This window comes from Glycine soja, unplaced genomic scaffold (genome assembly GCF_004193775.1).
Source record: "Glycine soja cultivar W05 unplaced genomic scaffold, ASM419377v2 tig00024302_1_pilon, whole genome shotgun sequence".
NCBI classification, from domain to species: Eukaryota; Viridiplantae; Streptophyta; class Magnoliopsida; order Fabales; family Fabaceae; genus Glycine; species Glycine soja.
In genome coordinates, this window is record NW_021143777.1 from 6,316 (window position 1) to 26,504 (window position 20,189).

Consider the following 20,189-nt stretch of genomic DNA (forward strand, 5'->3'; position numbering starts at 1 on the left):
CTAACTTCAGTGCCCATAAAAAGCCAAAAAAAAAAACATTTATGAATTGAACCTTATTCGTTACATCATGTGGAGGAGCCAATAATGTTGACTACTTTCAAACTCAAATGGTTAATGACTGAATGAACCTTCAAGTATTGGACTATTGGGGTGAGACAGTTGTTTGTGAGCATGCTTATGGCTCAGTACACTGACTACACTGAAATAAAGTCACAAGTTGTAGATAGAAGTAAATTAGACCACATATATATACACATACATGATTGTGTTATGAGCTGGAGATTCCGTGTGTGGAGAAATTGAGCTGTGATTGAGACCCTTCTATCTGTTTCTCTCTATTTCACATCTCTTCCCTCTTCATATGGTTTCACTCTCACTGCACACCTTAGAGCCTATAAATATCTAAAGTGTCCAATTTGTTTTTTCATATTTAAATCTTCTTCATCTTTCCCATTCACCTATTACAGGCCATTCACTTGATGTTTGACATGGAATTCAGCACCATGTTCTGCATTTATGCTTCTTTTCTCTTCATAGTTCTTTTCAAGTCATTGCTCACGTCATTCTCTTCCAAACACTAGAAATAGCCACTCCCTCCCGGTTCCATTGGTTGGTCTTTACATTAGAGAAACCTTTCATATGTGTTCCCAAATAAAAAGGTTCATATCATTTCTTTCACTTGCAAACATACACATGCAATTCCATTATTCATTTCTTGTAAAGTTGCTATTGGTTGTCCATGTGATGCTCTTTTGCATATTCAACGCTACTTAGCAAAAAAATAAGTTATACTTCTTCCATTGTTTGGTAATTTATATTACATGGCAATCACATGAACTAGTTGAAGGATTGGAGAGGTGCTACATAAAGTGGAAAGTGAAAATTTGATATGTAACCTTTTTATTTTTGTGGCAAGGAAAATGTTTGGGTTTCGAGAATACATTTGAAAGGTTTCTCCTATGTAAGGTCGACCTATGGAATCAGGTGGGAACAGCTACTCCAAGGTTTGTAGGGGAAGGATTAAAGCAGTTACTTGAACAGAACAATGAAGAGAAAAGGAGCAAACAAGCAAAACATGGTGCTTAGTTCCATTTCAATATTTAATGTTAGTGGCTTGTGATAGGTGAATAGGGAAGAGGATGAAGCAAAATTGATGATCAGTAAAGTAAAGCTATCAAAATTTCCCTTGTGTAGCAGCAAAAGGCTCCACTTTCTTAATGCAGGAAGATTCATAATGTGGATGAGAGAAAACCTCATCTACTTAAGGGTATTAATCAGCTCAAATATCTTACTTTCATGACAACTTGATCATTTATTACTTGCTTCAAACTTCGGTTATTCTGTTTCCTACTTTCATTTATCATAAAAGTAATAGCCCTTTTGTATAGTTCATACTTTGTGAAATTGTGATACAGCAGCCTTTGCCCTGCAAGAACAGGTGAATATACCATTGTGCAAGCACTGCCATCTCGCTGAAGAGCTTTTCCACTCAGTAGTGTGAATCTAATAGACGTGATTTCTCGTTCAAGGTCACCCTCATTAGAAAAATCTGTTAAATTGTTGGTAGTAATAATCTTAATGGCAGATTTATATGATTCATTTGATTGGGAGTTCCAGATTGCTATGGAAAACCTTTCATCATGTAGAGGTGCAAGTGATGCACGAATTTGGTACCGAGTATCGGATATTATACGATACGAATATGATACGACGATACGTAATTTTTTAAAAATAGAGAATACGATACATTTAGGATATGTATTAAAAAAATTAAAATCAGTAATATATTTATTAAACATTAATAAAAATAAGATGGAAATTGCAAATAACTATGATCCAAAAATCTGGAAAGATTAATTAAATCATCAAATATACTTAAGGAAAAATTATATCTTAGTCTTATCAGATATATAAAAAATTGTATCGGGACGATTTTTCCTTTTTTGAATTGGTCTAAGACTAGATACGTGTGAGATATGTATTCAAGGCGTATCCGAGCGTATCGGTATTGGATACGTATCCGATATTGGTACATTGGCCAAAACAGAATATTCGTGCTTCAGAATGTATACTCATCGTCTGCATAATCACTCACATCCTCTCTAGCTTCTAGCCCTTTGAGAACTGGGAAGCTAATGACCCATGCACTGTTCTGGGATGAATCATAATGACAACTTGTTAAACAAAGAAACTTTGGATACTTCAATTGGCAAGGTGAAGAAGCACTCTGTTTCCAAAACATAACAAACTATCATTAAATTGTACACCATTGTTTGAATCCCTCTCATTAACATTCTAAAAAAATTAGCAACTAATATTTGTCTATAAAAATAAAATAAAATTGGACACCATTGATATATGTCCAAAAATAAATCTACCTTTTTGCTACTGGATTGACCAAGATGCGTTCATGTAATCTGCTAATAATCATGTCATCTACTCCAACCACTGTTTGCACTGTAGGAAGCTGTTTTGTTACATCATCCGGAGTTGGAGCATTTAAATCAATGACTAGGAAAAGCACTTGATACACGATTTGTCACAGTGCTCAATAATTAAATAGAATAGCACACAATGAAATAATGATTCCCCCTTACGTAGAAACAATATTTTTTTGCAATGCTTGTAGTGAAGAGACTAAGGATAGATAACAGTTGTGGCTTCAGGAACCGTTGACATGAGAAAATTCAATCATGACAAAGCTGGAACGCTTTGGAAAAGAGAGTATCTGCTCCTTAACTTTCTCCATGTCAATATCTGAATACTGCAGCCAAAATGCTGTGCTTAAAGTCATTCTTTCCAAGACTGTTGCATTTGCCATCACGAATTTCGCCAGAAGAAGTTCATGCTCATGCACATTAAATCCTTTAAACTGAAAAACTTTGAGGCTAGACAAAAAGCATTGAGGCACTGATGCAGATGTCAACATATCTTCATTTAAGTCAAATACTCCCTGAAATATTTTTTATTTTGTGTAAAATGAGTCATCCATCATTTGTATTATTATATATATGACTAACAGACACAAACAAGAACTTTAATTGAATTTCAGTGAACCAAAAGCAATAGTTCAAAACTTACATTTTGTAATATAAGAGTATTAAGCATGGGAGAATTGTGGAGTAGGTTCAACAGAGCTTCACCGGTAACCTCATTCAGTTGCAGATAAGTCAACTTTCCAAAAACTGGTAGATGGGTGAAAATATCAGCAGCATGCACTAAAACCTGAGGCAAGGAAAAAATTGTTCAAATTCTCAATATCATCATTTTTTTTCTGTTTTTCCTTTTTTTTTCTATTGAAAGATTAAAACTAGTTAGGATATAGGTACGTGGCTGGTAGAACGTCGAGCAATTGAGGTTTTCTGGATGTTACCGGCATTTGAACCTAGTCCTTTATGAAATTGTCTTAAGACAATTACCATACAAACCAAGAATGCCGTGTCTAGTAATCAACCTTAAATTGTTTGGATATTATGTCAACACATTTTTCACAAAGCCAAAACTTATATTTAAATTGTATAATCTTAATTAACCATAAATAATATAAGAAAATATATCATTGAATAATCTAAATTAAAAATAACCTTTTAAGAGTGTACTGTATAAAAAAATTTACAAACTTGCACAGGAGTCAAACGTGGCAGTATTGATCTTGCCGCAGCCACGACCTTCCTTACATTTGAGGAACTCTCCTTTAAAATTATCGTTATTTTATACTAAATTAACACGTATTGCAATCTCATCATAAAACATGTTAGGCAACAACAGGAAAATAACCATTCCACATTTCCACTCATCTCTCTGCAAATTTCCATTATCATATCATGAAAACAAATTAAGCATACCTTGTACAATAGTAATTTCAATTGTTCCACTTCACAGATTTGTGTGAGAAGCTTATGTACTTGAAACCCAAGTCTTCTCATGCTTTCCTTTCTATCTTCATCAATGACAATCACTACAGAAGCAGTGCGAATTGATAATGTATTTAATAGAATGATTTCCTGTTCAAGATCACCCTTATAAGAGAAATCTGTTAGATGGGGAGAGAAAATCTTGATGGAAGATTTGCATGATTCATTTGATAGGGAGTTCCACATTGCTATGGAAAACCTTTCAAGTAGAGGTACTTGGATACAAAGATTCTGCTTAGTTGACCACTCACATCCTTTAGCTTCAAACACTTTGAGAATTGGGAAGCTAAGAACTAGATCTTTTGAATAAGTGGAGGATTCATGATCACTCACTAACTTGATCCCCGAAAGGCCAAGAGTTTGAAGGTTTGGGAGACATGCAAAGATTGGAACACTAAGAGTGCATCTCATTTGAAGCACCAATTGTACTAAAGAGTTGCAACTAAAGAGGGTATGCGAAGGAAAGAAGATTTTATTAGCATATTGAATTTCAAGCCTTTGGACTCCTCTTTCCAATATAGAAGAGATCCATGCACTGACCTGGGATGACTCATAATGAAAACATGTTAAACAAAGAGAGAAACTTTGGATGCTTAAATTGGCAAGGTGAAGAAGCATTGTGTTTACAAAATACTCATATTGTTCCTTCTGCATCTTCTTCCCAGAACAAATTAGCACACCATCATTCAACTTTAGGTTGGTGATGGATGTCCAAACATCAATCCACCTTGTTGATAACACGCTTGTTTGGACTGCCTCCATCGTTGGAAGGAAAGACAAGATATGACCAAGAATGCTGTCATGTATTTGGCTTATTATGTCTTTTGCTCCATACTTGAGCTGTTTTGTTGTACCATGCATTGTTGCAGCATTTGAATCCATTCCTACTACAAAGAACCTGGTACGTGCACGATTTGTGACAATGTTAAACAATTTAATTTTGGATAAAACAAAATGTCTATACCGTATAGAATCATAACTTAAAGCATGCAAGTGCAACATTTAATATACAATGCAAAGTAACAAGTCTAAAGGACATGTGTGAAAATATAAGCCTGAAAGATTAGGAGAGTTACTCAATTTCTGGGTTGACAAATTTGAATATACGGCTCCTACGTAATTTTGTAGTTAAAATCAACTATCCAATCATCAATATATATAGTTAAAGGAAATAAAGTACCTACTGTTAACTACCTCAGCAAAGATGTCAAAAAGCATGAATATTGGATTGGCAATCGTACCCAAGTGGACGCATTTGGATTATATTTATTAAGTGTTCTAGAAACAGAGTTGATAAGAATGAGATTAACAGAGTCATTAGGCAGATTTCCATGTGATATAAATTCACTGTAATATATTTTTTATACCGAGTTGCTTAATGTCGTTATGCAGAGGCAGATGTTAGTTGTAGGCGAGGGGCGATGCACTCGATTTTTTTATAAAAAAAACATAGTTTAGTATCTATGTTTGATCTATGTAATTTTATTTTTTTTACACGGCCAAAAGTAACTACTGGTTGATTTTTAAGAAAATTGATATAAAAATAAATAATCTTAACATACATGTGAGTTTATGATTAAATAATAATATTTTTTACGTTATTAGTACATATACTATTTTTTGTTGAAATTATTTATATCTTTACTTATTATTTAATGATAATATTTTTATGATATTCTTTAAAATTATTTATTTCTAAATTATTAATGCATTTAAGTCATTCAAATAATTAAACAATTTTAATTTGTAGTTATTCAGTCATTTAAAGAACATAGAAGGTTGTTTTTAATTATTCTCTTTATTATTCTTATTATTACAGAAAATTTTAAAAATACCTTAAAATGTGTGTGGCTCATTTTTAGTAGGATCAAAATATACACAAAGAATATATAAGTGTGTAAAATAAAGTTATTATGAAAAATTGAAATCTCACATGAATTAGGTGTAATATTAAGATTGAATATAAAATAGATATCATTCTATTAATTAATTTTTAAGGTTAAATTAAGTTAAAACTAAGATGATATTAAAATATATTTTTTCTTTTTTTATCCGTAAAAATTAAACATAATATCAACTCTCAACTAACTGATAATATATAAAAACATATTTTAAATTTATTAAAAGTGATAGGTTAGAGATAATATTAAAATAAAATATATAAATAAAAAATAACTCTTATCTTATGAAGTAATTTTTTTGTGAGATAGACTTAAAATAAACTATAAGAAATTTCTTTATCAATATCTCTTTAAAAAAACTAGTATTAGAAAAGATACGCAGTCCCTCGTAACACCCAGTGAAAACAATGAGCTTGGGCAGTTTTTTTTGTTTACTTTTGGATAAATTAAGATGAATTTGGACAATTTAGGGAGAGCCACCCGGCACAGAGCATCAACTACAGGTAAAGTGAAAATTTCAATTAACAAAAGCCACCATTACTTGTTTGATTCATGCTTTGTTTCAGTAGAAGACACTCCAGCAGCCAGTCAGCCACCGCTTGACGTTGAATTGAATTGACATTATACAACGGATGATGGACCCTATTCTAAGACGCTGAGTGGACAAACCTGATGCATCAAAAATGAATTATACTAAATTTAGTTAAAAGAAGAAACAAAAAACATCAATTTGGTCTCTAAAATAATACTTTTTATGAATAATTCTTAAACTAAATAAATTATATAACTAAATTTTCAAGTATTAAAAATTACATTAAGTAATTTTTTAAAATATTTTTAAAAAAATAATTAGTCTATAAGTAAAATATCATAAGGTCTAATAAAAAGGTCTAAGTAAAATCATAAATCCAAAACGATGAAAACATCTAATAAAAAGGTCTACATCTTCAACACTCACATCTTCAACAAGGACACACCTTATTATTGGATACATTTGGAAGTTGTTGTCTTTGACTAATTGCAAATTGGATGAATTCATTAACTCCTTTGTAATTGCAAGTTGTACTTCCAGCTACATTACAAGAATGAGTATGGATGTTAAACTTGTAGTGTAGCTGGAAGTGAGGATTAAAACCACAAATAACCATATCACACACAAAAGATAAAGGCACCCTATCACATTCCCAATCTCTCTTTCACTAGCAAAAACTCACACCAATCACAAGTAAGCACACATAACATATCAAAGAATCTGCAAAGAATCCAACACCAAGAAGGAAAATGATTGCTAAAATCGTCAACTATATATATATGTACCAAGTAGCTCACTAGTTCTCAAAAACTATCCTAGCAAGTATAAAACTATCTCTACCATGTAGCTCAGTAGCTAAGCAAACATAATCCAAGTATAAAAGAATTTTATATTATAAGGAATATAAATTTAAAAGAATCTATACCAAATATATACCTTCCAAATTAGACTACAAGATTCTGAAAAAAAATCGAAACTAGAGTACAGTTTTTACTACAAGGAAATGAAGTGCTTTTTATATGTCACAAATAGTTTAAGAACCAGCACCATCTATTTCCAAAACCAGTATCTATTAATCTTCTAATCACAAAGTTGTAACATAATTAGTCAGAATATGGGAGAGCAGAAAGAACCCTTTCCAGTTGTTGAGACCAGGCAAACATAATAGTCAAGAAAATAGACCCAGTAGTTTCTGTCCCCATTATGTCAATCTTTATTCAATTTTTACACACAAGTTAGAAAGCTAAAAAATAAATAAATAAAGGTCGAGTAAGGGAAAATCAGTACCTAAAATTAGACCTTGGACCATAAAATGCAAATACCAAGTTAGAGATTTGTTGTTGTTCTGTTAGAGTGGCAGTTGGCAAGACCCCTTTAGCTTCCACATACACCAAGACCCAATAAACCTTATAGTAAGATGCAAATAGGGCATAAAGCAATTGGCATATAGGTTAAGAATTAAAAGAAGGGATTTTGAGATATACCCATTAGAGAAGCTTGGAGCATGTGCTTGGAACGTTGCCTTTCGCTTCGGGTTTGAAGAACTGGAGAAGAGAGCTTCAAAATAGAACGTGACCTGTAGCCTGTTGTGATGAGGGTTCGAAATGCTACAACGCCATTTGTGGAGTGGTTTCTTGTTCAACGTTTTAAGCTTCTTTTTTTTAATTATTTATCTCTTCTGTCAAAAACGCCCCTTCTTCATAGATTCTTCTCCCCTCCCTAGAGGCCATTGGCTTTTCTTATATGAAGCAGATTGGCGTCATCGTTGCCGCCCAAGTGTGTGACTTTGTTGTCCAATCCAACGCAAACCCTCGCTATCCACTTTGCCTTCAACAGTTGTAGAGTAAAACTAGTCTATGTCATTATGTGCTTCATGGTTTCTTTTTATTAAAAACCAATTCCAAGTCTCTTTATCACTGCACTTCTACGAGAGTTTTGGATCAAAGATCTTTCCATTGAGTACTATTTAAAAAAAATAAAGTAAAAAACCCAAAAGAGTTTTAAGTTTATAATTAATTTATGTATTTATTCAACCGAGTTAAGTTATCATTTATCATATAAAGATTCATGCATAAGTTATTTTTACAATTAAAGTAAATATTGATTAAAGTAATTTCACAAACTGTTTACTATTTGTATAAGCTGTCCCAGAAAAGAAATCGAAATATACTTAAAACAATTTAGAGATGTAGCATACAGTAGCCTATTTTCATAAGCTCTCCCACACATTTATACAAATATTTATACCCTAAGATAATATAGAGAGTTGAAAGAGAAACTAAAGCGAAAATCAATTTGCTTAGTTATCAGTTATCAGAGTCACACGATGAAGGGCATAATATAATAATCATGAAATGATTTTGCAGTTCTGACCCTCTAAAAAAGCTTCCGTAACCTAATAGAAAAACGATGTAAGTTCTATAAATACAAATATAACACTTCTTTTAAACGATAATATCTTCTCTCTAACATTTTCATAGTCAAATTTCGAATCGTGTAGAGCCAAAGTAGGATAGAAGATCGTCCTCTCCATGACCTGAGCATTTTCCATTACAAATTTAGTGAAACGCAGCTCATGTTTATCACCATTAAGACTTCCAAACTTTAACACTAGGTTTGATATAAAACAGGAAGGCACATTATCAGGATTTAATATAAAAAAACCTATTATCTCAACTGCCATCTTATTCTTAAAGGTTAGTAACTTATAGTAACCACACGAATGCAATTTTGCTGCATGCTAATACAATATTCAGCACCAAAATTCAGAATCAATCATTTCTATTTAACGGGGTGCATATTGGGATAGCCAATAAGATACCCGAAAATACAAAACACATGTAGACCTGATCGATACCCAAAACAGAAAAATGGTGAAACTGTACCACTTGCTTCTGGAACCTAATAAAAAATTATATGAAAATTCAATAATAGCTTCTCTTTAAATTCTTCTATAACCTTCGATTTTCCCATGAATAGCTGGCATGGGAGAAGCTCATCCTCTCCAGAAATTAAACCATTTTCCATCACAAATTTTGCGAAACACAGCTTATGCTCAAATCCATGTAGCTTATGAAATTTTACAACCTGGAGTGTAGATGTCAAGCACTCGAGCACAGCAGCAGAATTCAAAAGTTCTTTGTCGAATTTAGATATTCCCTGATGATTGATCATCGTAATCCAAATAAGAATCATAGAAAGGTGTAATAAAATTATCAAAAGCTAAAATATTGTATTTGCGATAGTTACCAACCTTGAAAGCTAGAGTCTTAAGAACCGGTGACTTTAGAAGTAAGCCCAACAAAACCTCGCCACTAACCAAGCCAAGCTCCAATTGGCTCAACATTCCAAATAAAGGTAGTTTAGTCACTCTTGATTATGCCAGTACCTGGATTGCACATAAACAAACTTACTTGTATAACTATGACACTCTAGATACAGCAGCAAGCTTGAGTAAAAATATAATATACATAAGAATCTTTAGCTCTGTGAATATACGTGCCATATATACACTCCAATTCAGGCGAAAACTTTTTCTTAATATATATGTTAACGAGGTACTGTAATTCATATATCATTACTCTTATATCTGTATATTCATGTTACTATTAACTTTATCTCTTTGTGTAAAAATAAAGTAAAAGGAAATGAACTGAATAATAAAATAAAATTATCATATATGGAGCATTTATTTAAATGCCGAAAAGAGAAATAACAAAAGAAATTGCTTATATAAAATTCATTAGAAAAAAATTTGTTCAAAATTGGAAGGAAATAATCTCTTTAATTTTGCAAAAAAAAAAAACTACACAATTTTTTTAAAATAAACAATTCTATGTTCAGAAAAAATAATAAACTACCAAATTAAATATTTTTAATTAATATAAAATATTTTTCATATAATTCTTTTTACTCTATTTTTCACTCTTCTAAATAAATAAATAAAAATTCTCTACTTTTTAAATAGTATACCTTTTCTATTTTATTAGTCTTCTATTTTTATTTTTATCTTTCCACTCAACTTTCTTGCCAAAATCCAAACAAATGTTAGGGGTATGACATTATAGTAGCCAGTATGTAATTAACCTCTTTAATACTGAAAACTTTTAGTAGGAGAGAAACACACACTATAAAGGGATAACGGTATAAATTCTATTTTAACCATAGAGATAAACTTTCAGAATCCAAGAGGATCCGCACACATGATATATTCGAATGCAACAAGAATGAAGAAAGGTTTAAGAAACAATGCTTACCTCTGAACCACCTTCAAGTTTAAGATATTTCATTTGTCTGAATTGTTTGAGAAGCACAAAGACAAGGGACTCTATCTTTGGATCTTTGTTCTCCCATGGGTTTACAGCTTTGCTAAGAGAAGCTTGAAATAATGCGATATATAATCATAGCCACGATAAGTAAAATCTCTCAAACGTGAAGCAGAAAACTCGATCATACAGTTAGACGTCGCATAAGACATGGACTTGTAGTCTTGCACTATTATAACGCTTTGTAGAGGTGCTGTTACAGTGATACGTTTTGCTTTTAACCAAGCACAATTTGTTGTTTTAAACACTTTGAGAACTGGTAAATTAAGAGTAAGATATCCTGAGCTATTGTCAAGAGTAAATAAAATTCCAGACAACTCGAGGAGTTTCAGGTGTCTAAAATAAACAAATTAAAGGTTTTATCAGTAACAATAACGGCACAATAATCCATCTTCAGCACCAATTCTTCTAACATCACGGATTTGAAAAGAAAATGAGATGCAAGAGCTGAGAAGGACATTTCGAAATATGTGTCAATACGAAGATTTTTTACCCTCCGTAACAAGATGTTAGGTATCCAAGTATTCAGAAGGGATTCATCATCATACTTGTTAGCAATAGTGAGTGCGTGAGAAACTTGATGCATTTGTCAGAAGAAGTGCCCTATTCATAAAGTTCACAAAGTTCTGTAACTTTTGTTTTCCCACTCGTCTTCTTCTTCTTAGGATAGTGGAACACAATGTCGTCCAACTCCAACTTGGTGATGGATGTCCAACGCAGTAACCATTTCTTGGATAACACACTTGTACGAACTGCATCTTTGAGTGGGAGAGAAGAGAGTATGCAAGTTATGAGTGATTCGGGAAGTTTGCTGATTATGTCTTCACCTTTTTTTCTCTTCAAAAGCTTTGGCATGTGTGTGTAAGGGCCAGTAACATCTTTTTTCTAACAATGATTAATTCTAAACGCTCGTCTACTTAGTACTTATATCTTCATATTTATATTTGGTAATTGATAAGTATGTATGTATGTTTGTTTGTTTTTATATATCTTTAAGTTATTAAATGTATTTATTATGGATAAACAATGTATTTATTTTTATTTAATACTGTATTTACTTGGTTGGAAGATTAATAGGCTTTAAAAAGATTAAAACTTTGTAGGAGTATCTTTGTGTAATCTTTTTATATTATGGATAGAATATTTTTTTATATATTATATTATATGTATTTGAACGCTTTTTTTTATTTAATATTTTTATAAAAATTGTAGGTTATTGGGTAAAAGAAAATTATAGAAAGATAAACGTTAATTAACAAATACTTCATAGTCTTCACCTAACCAGTTCTCCCATGCCCACAAAAATACCCAATCTGCCAATCATCAATCAATATCCCCAAATTTACTCCTTTCTACCTGAAAATTTCCCGATTTCACGCACATACAACTGTGCTTGATGGAATGGAGGCAACATAGAGAATCCACGGAGGCCACAGAGAGAACCAAGGGAGAAGATGAGATATTAGGGTTCGATGGAAGTTGGAGAACGAATGACAACTTTCATAAGCCTTCTGAAAACCTAAAACGGAAATGACGAAACTACTTTTTTCTGTTTTGAGAAATAAGGTTAAATGGTTCTGAAAATTGTTTAAAAACCACTTCAACCCCTTTTTACCCAAACAGGTTTTGTTATCAAATTTCAATCTGAAAACTAAAAACTTGCAATTCACAATCACCCAAAATGGGACCTTAAGTTATTTATTGTCTCCACTAAGAAAGTTTTTTGTATGTCGTCGATAAGGAAACTATAATTATCATTTGCCAATGAAGTGATTCGTTTTAAAAAAAAAAAAAAACTATAACAAATGGGGTCATCAATCCATGACAGCATGACTACCTACATCATTCGATGTGGTCATCATTTCCCAAGTCGGTGTCATAAAAGATCACCATGTCACCTTAAAGAAGGAAAATCAATGAATGCTAACTTAGTATTATATCACAATTCACAACATCAATTGAAGGTCTTCAGTCTTTTGGTTTTCCATTTTCCTTGAAGGTGCACGAAGAGACTCATGTTAATAATGGGACTAATTACGTCGTGATTTCCAATGACTAGTAGGCATATCTAATTTCATTTTAAGGAAGATGCGCACATGTACTATATAGTTTTGAGTGTTTCATGTAAATTTCATATTTCACAAATATAAAAATCAGCCTACGATACTAAACGACACTTCCGAGTCTTTCAAAGCCTGAATTCATTTCCTGTGTGTTTCTCAATCTTCATTCACTTGAAGTAGATTAATGGCCATAGGAATCGACCTTGGCATAACTTACTCGTGTGTTGCAGTATGGCGGGACCAGTACTATCGAGTGGAGATCATCCACAATGACCAAGGCAACAACACTAATCCCTCCTGTGTTGCTTTCACTGACCATGATAGGTTGATTGGAGATGCAGCTAAAAATCAAGCTGCGTCCAATCCAGCAAACACTGTTTTTGGTGTATTTTTCTACTCTTAAGTATGATTGTCTGTTTTGTTTTATGAATGCTGTGTAAACATATAGCAGGGAAAAGCAATGATCGGAGTTTTTGAAACTTTTGCAGATGCTAAGAGGCTAAATGGTCGGAAGTACAGTGAAGAATGTCGAGGCCTACTTGGAAACACCGGTGAAGAATGCAGTGATTACTGTGCCTGCTTATTTCAATGACTCTCAAAGAAAAGCCACTATAGATGCTGGTGCCATTGCTGGTGTGAGTGTTATGCGAATAATCAATGAACCCATCGCTGCAGCTATTGCATATGGACTTGAGAAGAGGACTAATAGTTTACTGATGCTAAGATGCACAAGAGCAGTGTGCATGATGTTGTCCTTGTTGGTGGCTGTTCTAGGATTTCCAAAGTGCAGCAGCTATTGCAAGACTTTTTCAAATGTAAAGATCTGTGCAAGAGCATCAACCCTGGCATTGTTGTGTGTAGGCATTAAGAATTTTCCAGTAAAGAGGACACATGAATATGTTACAGTTAAAGATAACCAATTCGCTGTCAAGATTATGGTTTATGAAGGTGAGAGAACAAGAGCTAGTGATAACCATTTGCTGGGTATTTTTAGGATTTCTGTTCTTCCTCCTGCTCCTCGTGGCCTTCGTTTGTATATATGTTTTGCCATAGATGAAAATGGCTTACTATCTGTGTCTGCTGAGGAAAAGATCACTTGCAGTAAGAACCAAATTACTATAAGCAACGGCAGAGAAAGACTGTTAGCAGTTGAGATTAGAAGAATGATTCAAGAAGCGCATAATTATCGGGTTCAAGATATGAAGTTCCTTAGGATAGCCACTGCAAAGAATGATCTGGATTATTGTGTTTAAAGGATTAGTAAAGCTTTAAAGAAGGGAGGATATAGTTGTTTTTCAGTTGTAATTTGTTTGTGGTGATGACTTACCCATTTTCTCTGATAAATGCGAACTGTTAAGATTGATATTATCTTAAAATAGTTAAAATTTGATAACTTTGTACGGGATATATATTTTGTTTAAATTGTTGCTGAATAGAAAATATTTATCTAACTATGATATACACACACATAAGCAGATCTCATTTTTTTTTTCATGATTTCAGATTTTGGTTTGAGGTGCAAATAGAAAAATATTCATCTCAGTTTCGTACACACCTTGTTTTATGCAAGCAAGAACGACATAGAATATTTCAACTAATGTGAAATGTAATTTTCTAAAATTACATTACTAATAAAAGTTATGTAAGCAAATCTCATTGTATCAATAAGTCTTAGTTTTGAGTGGAATGAGTAGATCATTTAAACAATATCTCAAGTTCAATCCTTATGGATGAATAGAGATTAATCAATAATAAAATAGATTGAAACTTTGTATCACAGATTAAGGACATTGTCTTAATCTGTGATACCACACTCAGAACATCCGACATGTGACTGCTGGAATACTACTTTGTTCCTCTGCAGCCAAAGACACCAGCATGTGGTATGCCAAATCAAAAAATGAAATTTAAGATGCCTTCGATTATTAAGAAAACCACGCTGAACATAGTTCTGTTGAGGTTGAATATGCTGGACCATGCAATACAGAAACCAAGCCATTTGTGCACACAACACCAAACCTGATATGCCAACTGGCACTGAAAAAAAAGAAGATATATCCTCTTTGTACTGAGAACATAACACACAGATAGTCAAATCAATACCAACCCCTCTGCGAGCATATGCGTTGGCAATCTACCATGCAATATTGCTTTACCAGCAATAAATACGAGTGCTGGTAAAAATAATATTTATGTCCGGGAAGAATGCATGAAATAGTTTTAATTTCATCCCTTGTTAGGACAAGAAACAAAGACGACCGAACCGAGAGTGGGGCTGCTGATGCTTACTACTTTTTCTTCTTTCATATTTTTTTTACTAACATAATATGTTAGTTGTTAGTATTATTAATTTTTGTTAACGGGGGATTCAAACCCGTGACCTTTCTTCTTTTCCTTCTCCCTTCTCCACTTGATTTAGATGTTGATCTAATTACATATCACATTTATACAATGAGCATGAATTACCCACTGATCACAAATAACAAGTGTTCACCCAAGACCTTTATCAGCCACTAGTAAGTAGTAACTGATTGAAGACTTGAAGGCCGCTTGTATGGAAATTCACCAGATAATAATGCCTAATAAGATTACAATGGAAGACCAACAATACATCTCAAAAAATGGCAGCAGTAAAGTAGTCCCTCAAACATCGAACACTCTACATACGTTTATATAGTTCAAAGTAAATATCAATGATACAAGCTTATGTAAGAGAAAATAATCACCCTCTAATAAGTGAAATCAGTTTCAGTCTGTCTCATTTCTAACATACTTCTATGGAGACCATGTTTTCACAAAACTGATTTATTGTCTTCCCAGAGAACGAGAGTAATAATGCCTTTTTAATTTAAACTCTAGAAACACATGCACGCTTGATCCAAGTCTAAAACCGACTCTTCAAAACAAGAAAATCTTCAGGCAACTTAATTGGTAACCCATGATGGTTTGAATTCTCTTTACCAATATAAGCTGTATTAAATACACAATTAATTTTACAATTACTAGTACAATAATATATTTTGAACCTAGTTTTCACACAAATAGGAGTGAAGAAACCAGCTTGTGTCAAACTCTGTTTACGTAGGTTGAAGAAATCAGCCCCTATATATTTATGCTGACGAAATCAAAGCCATGGACGTGAACACCAAAAAGTGCAAAATGAAGGTGAAATGTGAAATATAGAGGTGAAGAATGAAGAAGATATACAAGAGAGAGGAGTTGAAGAAACTATAAAGGAGAAGTGAAAAGATTTTTGTGGCTCGAGAGTGATTCTTCCATTGGTGGTAGCTACCAGAACTTGGATTTAGTTCCCTGGCATCTTATTAGAAACTATTGGGAAGTTTGCCTTTGGAGACTGAGGTCAACTTGTTTTAGAGTGTCTCATATTTTCCATGGAGGGAACTGTTGTGCTGATAAACTTGGCAATTATGGTATTCGTCATGACTCATGAGGGTTTTTCTTGGTGGGATAGTCCTCTCCTAGAGTTATTCTGGAGGATTATTATAAGCATAGTTGGTTTGCCTTTGTATAGGTTCTGTTAGACAATTTTGCTGTTTCATGGGTTTGGTGACCGCCCCCGCCCCCCATGTGTTATATCTCCTCTTTTATTGGTTCCTTTATTTGAATAAATCTAGGGTTTTTGTAGGTCAGTATCTTGTGTGCCAATCGTAGTTTGGGATCTTGCTTACTTTCTCTTCAGCATACCAAAATCTTATTAAAAAATGTTGGCACACCAAGAGCCATTACATTGTGATGTTTTTGGATCAGCAAAAAATATATATTAAAAATCTCGTGATACCCAATCGAGGAGCAAATCACCAAGAGCCATTACATTGGGTGACTAGTGAACAAGAGGTAAAAAATCTCGTACGGACCAGTAACTAGTAAGTAACTCTTCAACCCGATACATCTCATGAAATGAAAAGGCTAGGTTTTGCTAACATGTCCAGCTCAACAATATACTGGGAGAACTTCAAATAACATATTAATTTAGACTTATAAATGATAATATTTTTATAAAATCATCAAATTTTAAAAAGAGAAAAAAAAGTTATACACCAATCGTGTAACATAATCATCTAATAATAATTCATCATGTATGATAAATTTATTAATTTTTGAATTAATTATTTTAAAGTAACTTAAATGGTAATTTGTAATTAAATAATGATGTAAAACTATTATATATGATCAATATATATATATATATATATATATATATATATATATATATATATAATAGCTTTTACAATCAGTTTTATTAATAAACTTTATTTTAAATAAATACTTAATTGAACTAGTTGCTTAAACATGATCTAATTCTAAATGTTCCAAAAACCTGATGTAGAAATCTATGACGGTAAAAAAAAGAAAGCTGACACTTTCCTCATTAGTGATAGTAAAATTTGATATAATGTTGCATCGGTTATAATTAGATCCGATGTAGTATGTCATCTAAAAATAAAATTTCCCTGCAGCCTTGAATTCTGGAGAAAAAAAAATCAGAGCTTAAAAAATATTGTCCTGTACGGCTGTACCTGCTGCACTAATCAAATAATAATAAGAAAAACAAATTAACTTTATAGTCCCAGAAATACTCATTTCTCCTCCAAAATCAAGAAACAAGAAACACAGGACAAATATAAAATCGAAGAATTGGGGACATGACATCAATCAAAACATCAACACGCCCGTGATATTATAAACTTGTAATGTAAAATTCGATTGTTTAATTTTGATTTCAATTTGCATAGTAATTTTATAACGGCTTTTTGAATTAGCATATGGACTTCATGCATTAAGCTGGTACGTTGTGGAATTATTGTATGTTGTTCATAATTAGGTTTAATAATATTAACTTCTTAAAAATTCAAAATAATATATAATACCTACTTATATCATTAGATATTATAGATCAATATATTAAATAAGAACATTTAGTTTAAATATAATATTATTTTGCTTTCATTAAATATTTATTAGTTTATGTGCATTAACCTTAAATATCCAAAGATATGAAAATAATATGTGTAGTATTATTTTTTGATCAAAATTCTAATCTTTACTTAATATTTAAATATATAAGATACAAGTAAATAATCTTTACTTAAGGTGGATATCAATGCAATTATTGAGAAAGACAATAGATATTTCGTATAAAAACATAATTAAGAAATTCTAGTCTTTACTTAAATTTAAATAAACACATGTTAATAATGGAAAATTACTAAGAGCTCATAAATAATTAAAAAAATGTCACTTTAAACGCAAATGAAATAAGAAGCTTGAAATGGGATTGGTAGCCCGGATCCTATAGAAATGAAAATGACACATATGTATCATGAGATTACAGGTTCAAAGGATCAAAATTCTATTAACGAAAAGCTATCACTTCTCTTAAATGAGAGTATCTTCTTTTTAACTTTTTCAAAAATCCACCCGTGCATATTCCTTTTGGGAGAGAAACTTGCCCTCTTCAAGACTTGAGCATATTCCATTACAAATTTGGCAAAACGCAGCTCATGTTGAACACCTTTAATTTTCTAAACTTTACCTCTTCAAGGTTAGATGTAAAACACGAAGGAACATTTTCAGGATTCAAAAGCTCCTCATCAAATTGCCATAGTTCCTGATGATCAAAGATAAATAATTATATTCCATGACAAGAACTAAATAATCTGAATTAAAAAACTTAATAAAGCTAATCAGTACTCATCACAAAATTCATTTGCAAAAGTAACCTTTAAAATAACCTGATCATTGCATCGCATCACTAGTTTCAATAAATCAATTACTAACCTGTAAAATAAGAGTCTTGAGACATGGTGTGTTTCGTAGGAATATCAACAAAATTTCACCATTAACATTACCTAGCTCCAGACAACTCAGCATTCCAAATGTAGGAACAGGAGATCATAATGGGCTAGAACAAGATCCTGGGTGAGAGAGGAAAAAAATCATTTGTGTTGTTACAATAAAGATACTATCCATAAAATGCAACTAAACAGCAACTACTCTAATAAGAACAAACAGCATAACTTAAATAAAATTAATGTGAGATCATAACTATATACGTTATAATATATGACTTCGATATAGCATTATCATAGTAAAATGTTACTATATTATCAAGCAAGGAAATATTGATGTCATTATTGAATTTCATTGTCGCTGATATTCATTGCAAACAAGGGTGAAGCTAGCAAGGAAGCATACCTTTGGCCACCTAATCTTTAGACAATCCACATTGTTGTTGAGTTGTTTCAGAAGCTCACAAACAAAAAGCACAGTTTTTTCTTCAGTCTCCCGTTTAGAATGCCACGGATAAATATAAGCAGAAGAAATATGTGTTGCAGATAGGTCTAACAAGGTGGGATCTCGTAACAGGTGACCATGACCAGTATAAGATAACTCTCTAAGATGCGGGGCACAAACCTTGGTTATAGAATGGAAATCTGGAGACAGTGATCTTGTGTGCTTTATTGAAAGCACTTCAAGTAGAGGAACTTCTAAAGTGACACCTTCTACATTTAACCAACTGCAATTCACTATCTCACACTCTCTAAGAACTGGGAAGTTAAGGGTGAGATTTTTTGAGTCATTAGAAGGGGTATTGCATATGACTATGATTCCGGACAACTTGAGAAAGATGAGGGATGAGAGATAAACAAAGGTGGGAACTGTGAAAAAACCCAATTTCATCTTCAGCACCAATTTTTCTAAGGGCTGGGATTCCAAAATGGAATATGAGGAAATGCTGAGATCTTTTTCCGAATTGATTGAAAGCTCTGTGACTCCCCGATTTAAAATATTAGCTAACCACCGATTAACATGATTAGGGTCATATTTCTCTGAAAGATAAAGTGAGAAACTTTGAATTCTTGTATTATTCAGATGAAATAGTACCCCATACACAAAGTCTAAAAAGTGGAATTTGTCTATCTTATTGCGACGGTATGGCTCTATATCTTGAAAGTGTAGCTTAGTGACAAATTTCCAGAGGTTTCTCCATCTCTTGGATAAAATACTCGTACGAACGGCTTCTTTAGTAGGAAGAATGGAAAGAATGCGACCAATAATAACATCAGGTAGGTCGCTGAATATGTCCTGGCCTTCATAATTGGATTCTCTGCTCGTTCCCCTAATTGAGTGCATGCTTGTTTGGGGTTCCTACAAAAAAGTCAAAACAATTAGCATGCATTGCCAAGTCATATATCATAGTCTAAAAATTGTGCAGTGGAAGTATCAAAATATTTTCTTGTTGTCAAATTTTAGAAAAAGATTTAAATATGTTACTGCTGCCTGATAGATATAGATATAGATATAGATCCAAATTTTATTTTTATTCCTGATCATTATTTTTTGTTTTTATTCTTTAATATTTGAAATTTTTATTTTTATCCTTGTCATTATAATTTTTCTATTAACCGGTGATGTGACCATTTTCTTTTAAA

The 20,189-nt window shown here is 32.5% G+C and overlaps 2 protein-coding genes, 1 long non-coding RNA gene and 1 pseudogene across 3 annotated transcripts; 2 read left to right on the plus strand and 2 right to left on the minus strand.

Moving 5' to 3' along the window:
• The first annotated feature begins 403 nt into the window (after window positions 1-403).
• Window positions 404-1,604, plus strand: LOC114404350. Its single transcript, XR_003664935.1, has 2 exons — window positions 404-659; window positions 917-1,604. It is a non-coding gene; the product is annotated as an uncharacterized LOC114404350 (long non-coding RNA).
• A 303-nt stretch (window positions 1,605-1,907) lies between these two features.
• On the minus strand, window positions 1,908-5,030 carry LOC114404351 (F-box/FBD/LRR-repeat protein At3g14710-like). Its single transcript, XM_028367341.1, has 5 exons — window positions 4,991-5,030; window positions 3,846-4,812; window positions 3,082-3,225; window positions 2,379-2,953; window positions 1,908-2,227 (listed from the first exon to the last, which is right to left on the minus strand). The coding sequence occupies exons 2-4, from the start codon at window positions 4,794-4,796 to the stop codon at window positions 2,663-2,665; spliced, it is 1,386 nt and encodes a 461-aa protein (XP_028223142.1). The 5' UTR covers window positions 4,797-4,812; window positions 4,991-5,030; the 3' UTR covers window positions 1,908-2,227; window positions 2,379-2,662.
• Window positions 5,031-12,919: 7,889 nt separating this feature from the next.
• On the plus strand, window positions 12,920-14,054 carry LOC114404349 (annotated as a pseudogene).
• Window positions 14,055-18,232: 4,178 nt separating this feature from the next.
• Window positions 18,233-19,890, minus strand: LOC114404352 (F-box/FBD/LRR-repeat protein At3g14710-like). The gene is made up of 2 exons (XM_028367342.1): window positions 18,952-19,890; window positions 18,233-18,364 (listed from the first exon to the last, which is right to left on the minus strand). Exons 1-2 carry the CDS (start codon window positions 19,888-19,890, stop codon window positions 18,233-18,235), a joined length of 1,071 nt encoding a protein of 356 aa, XP_028223143.1.
• Between the last annotated feature and the right edge of the window lie 299 nt (window positions 19,891-20,189).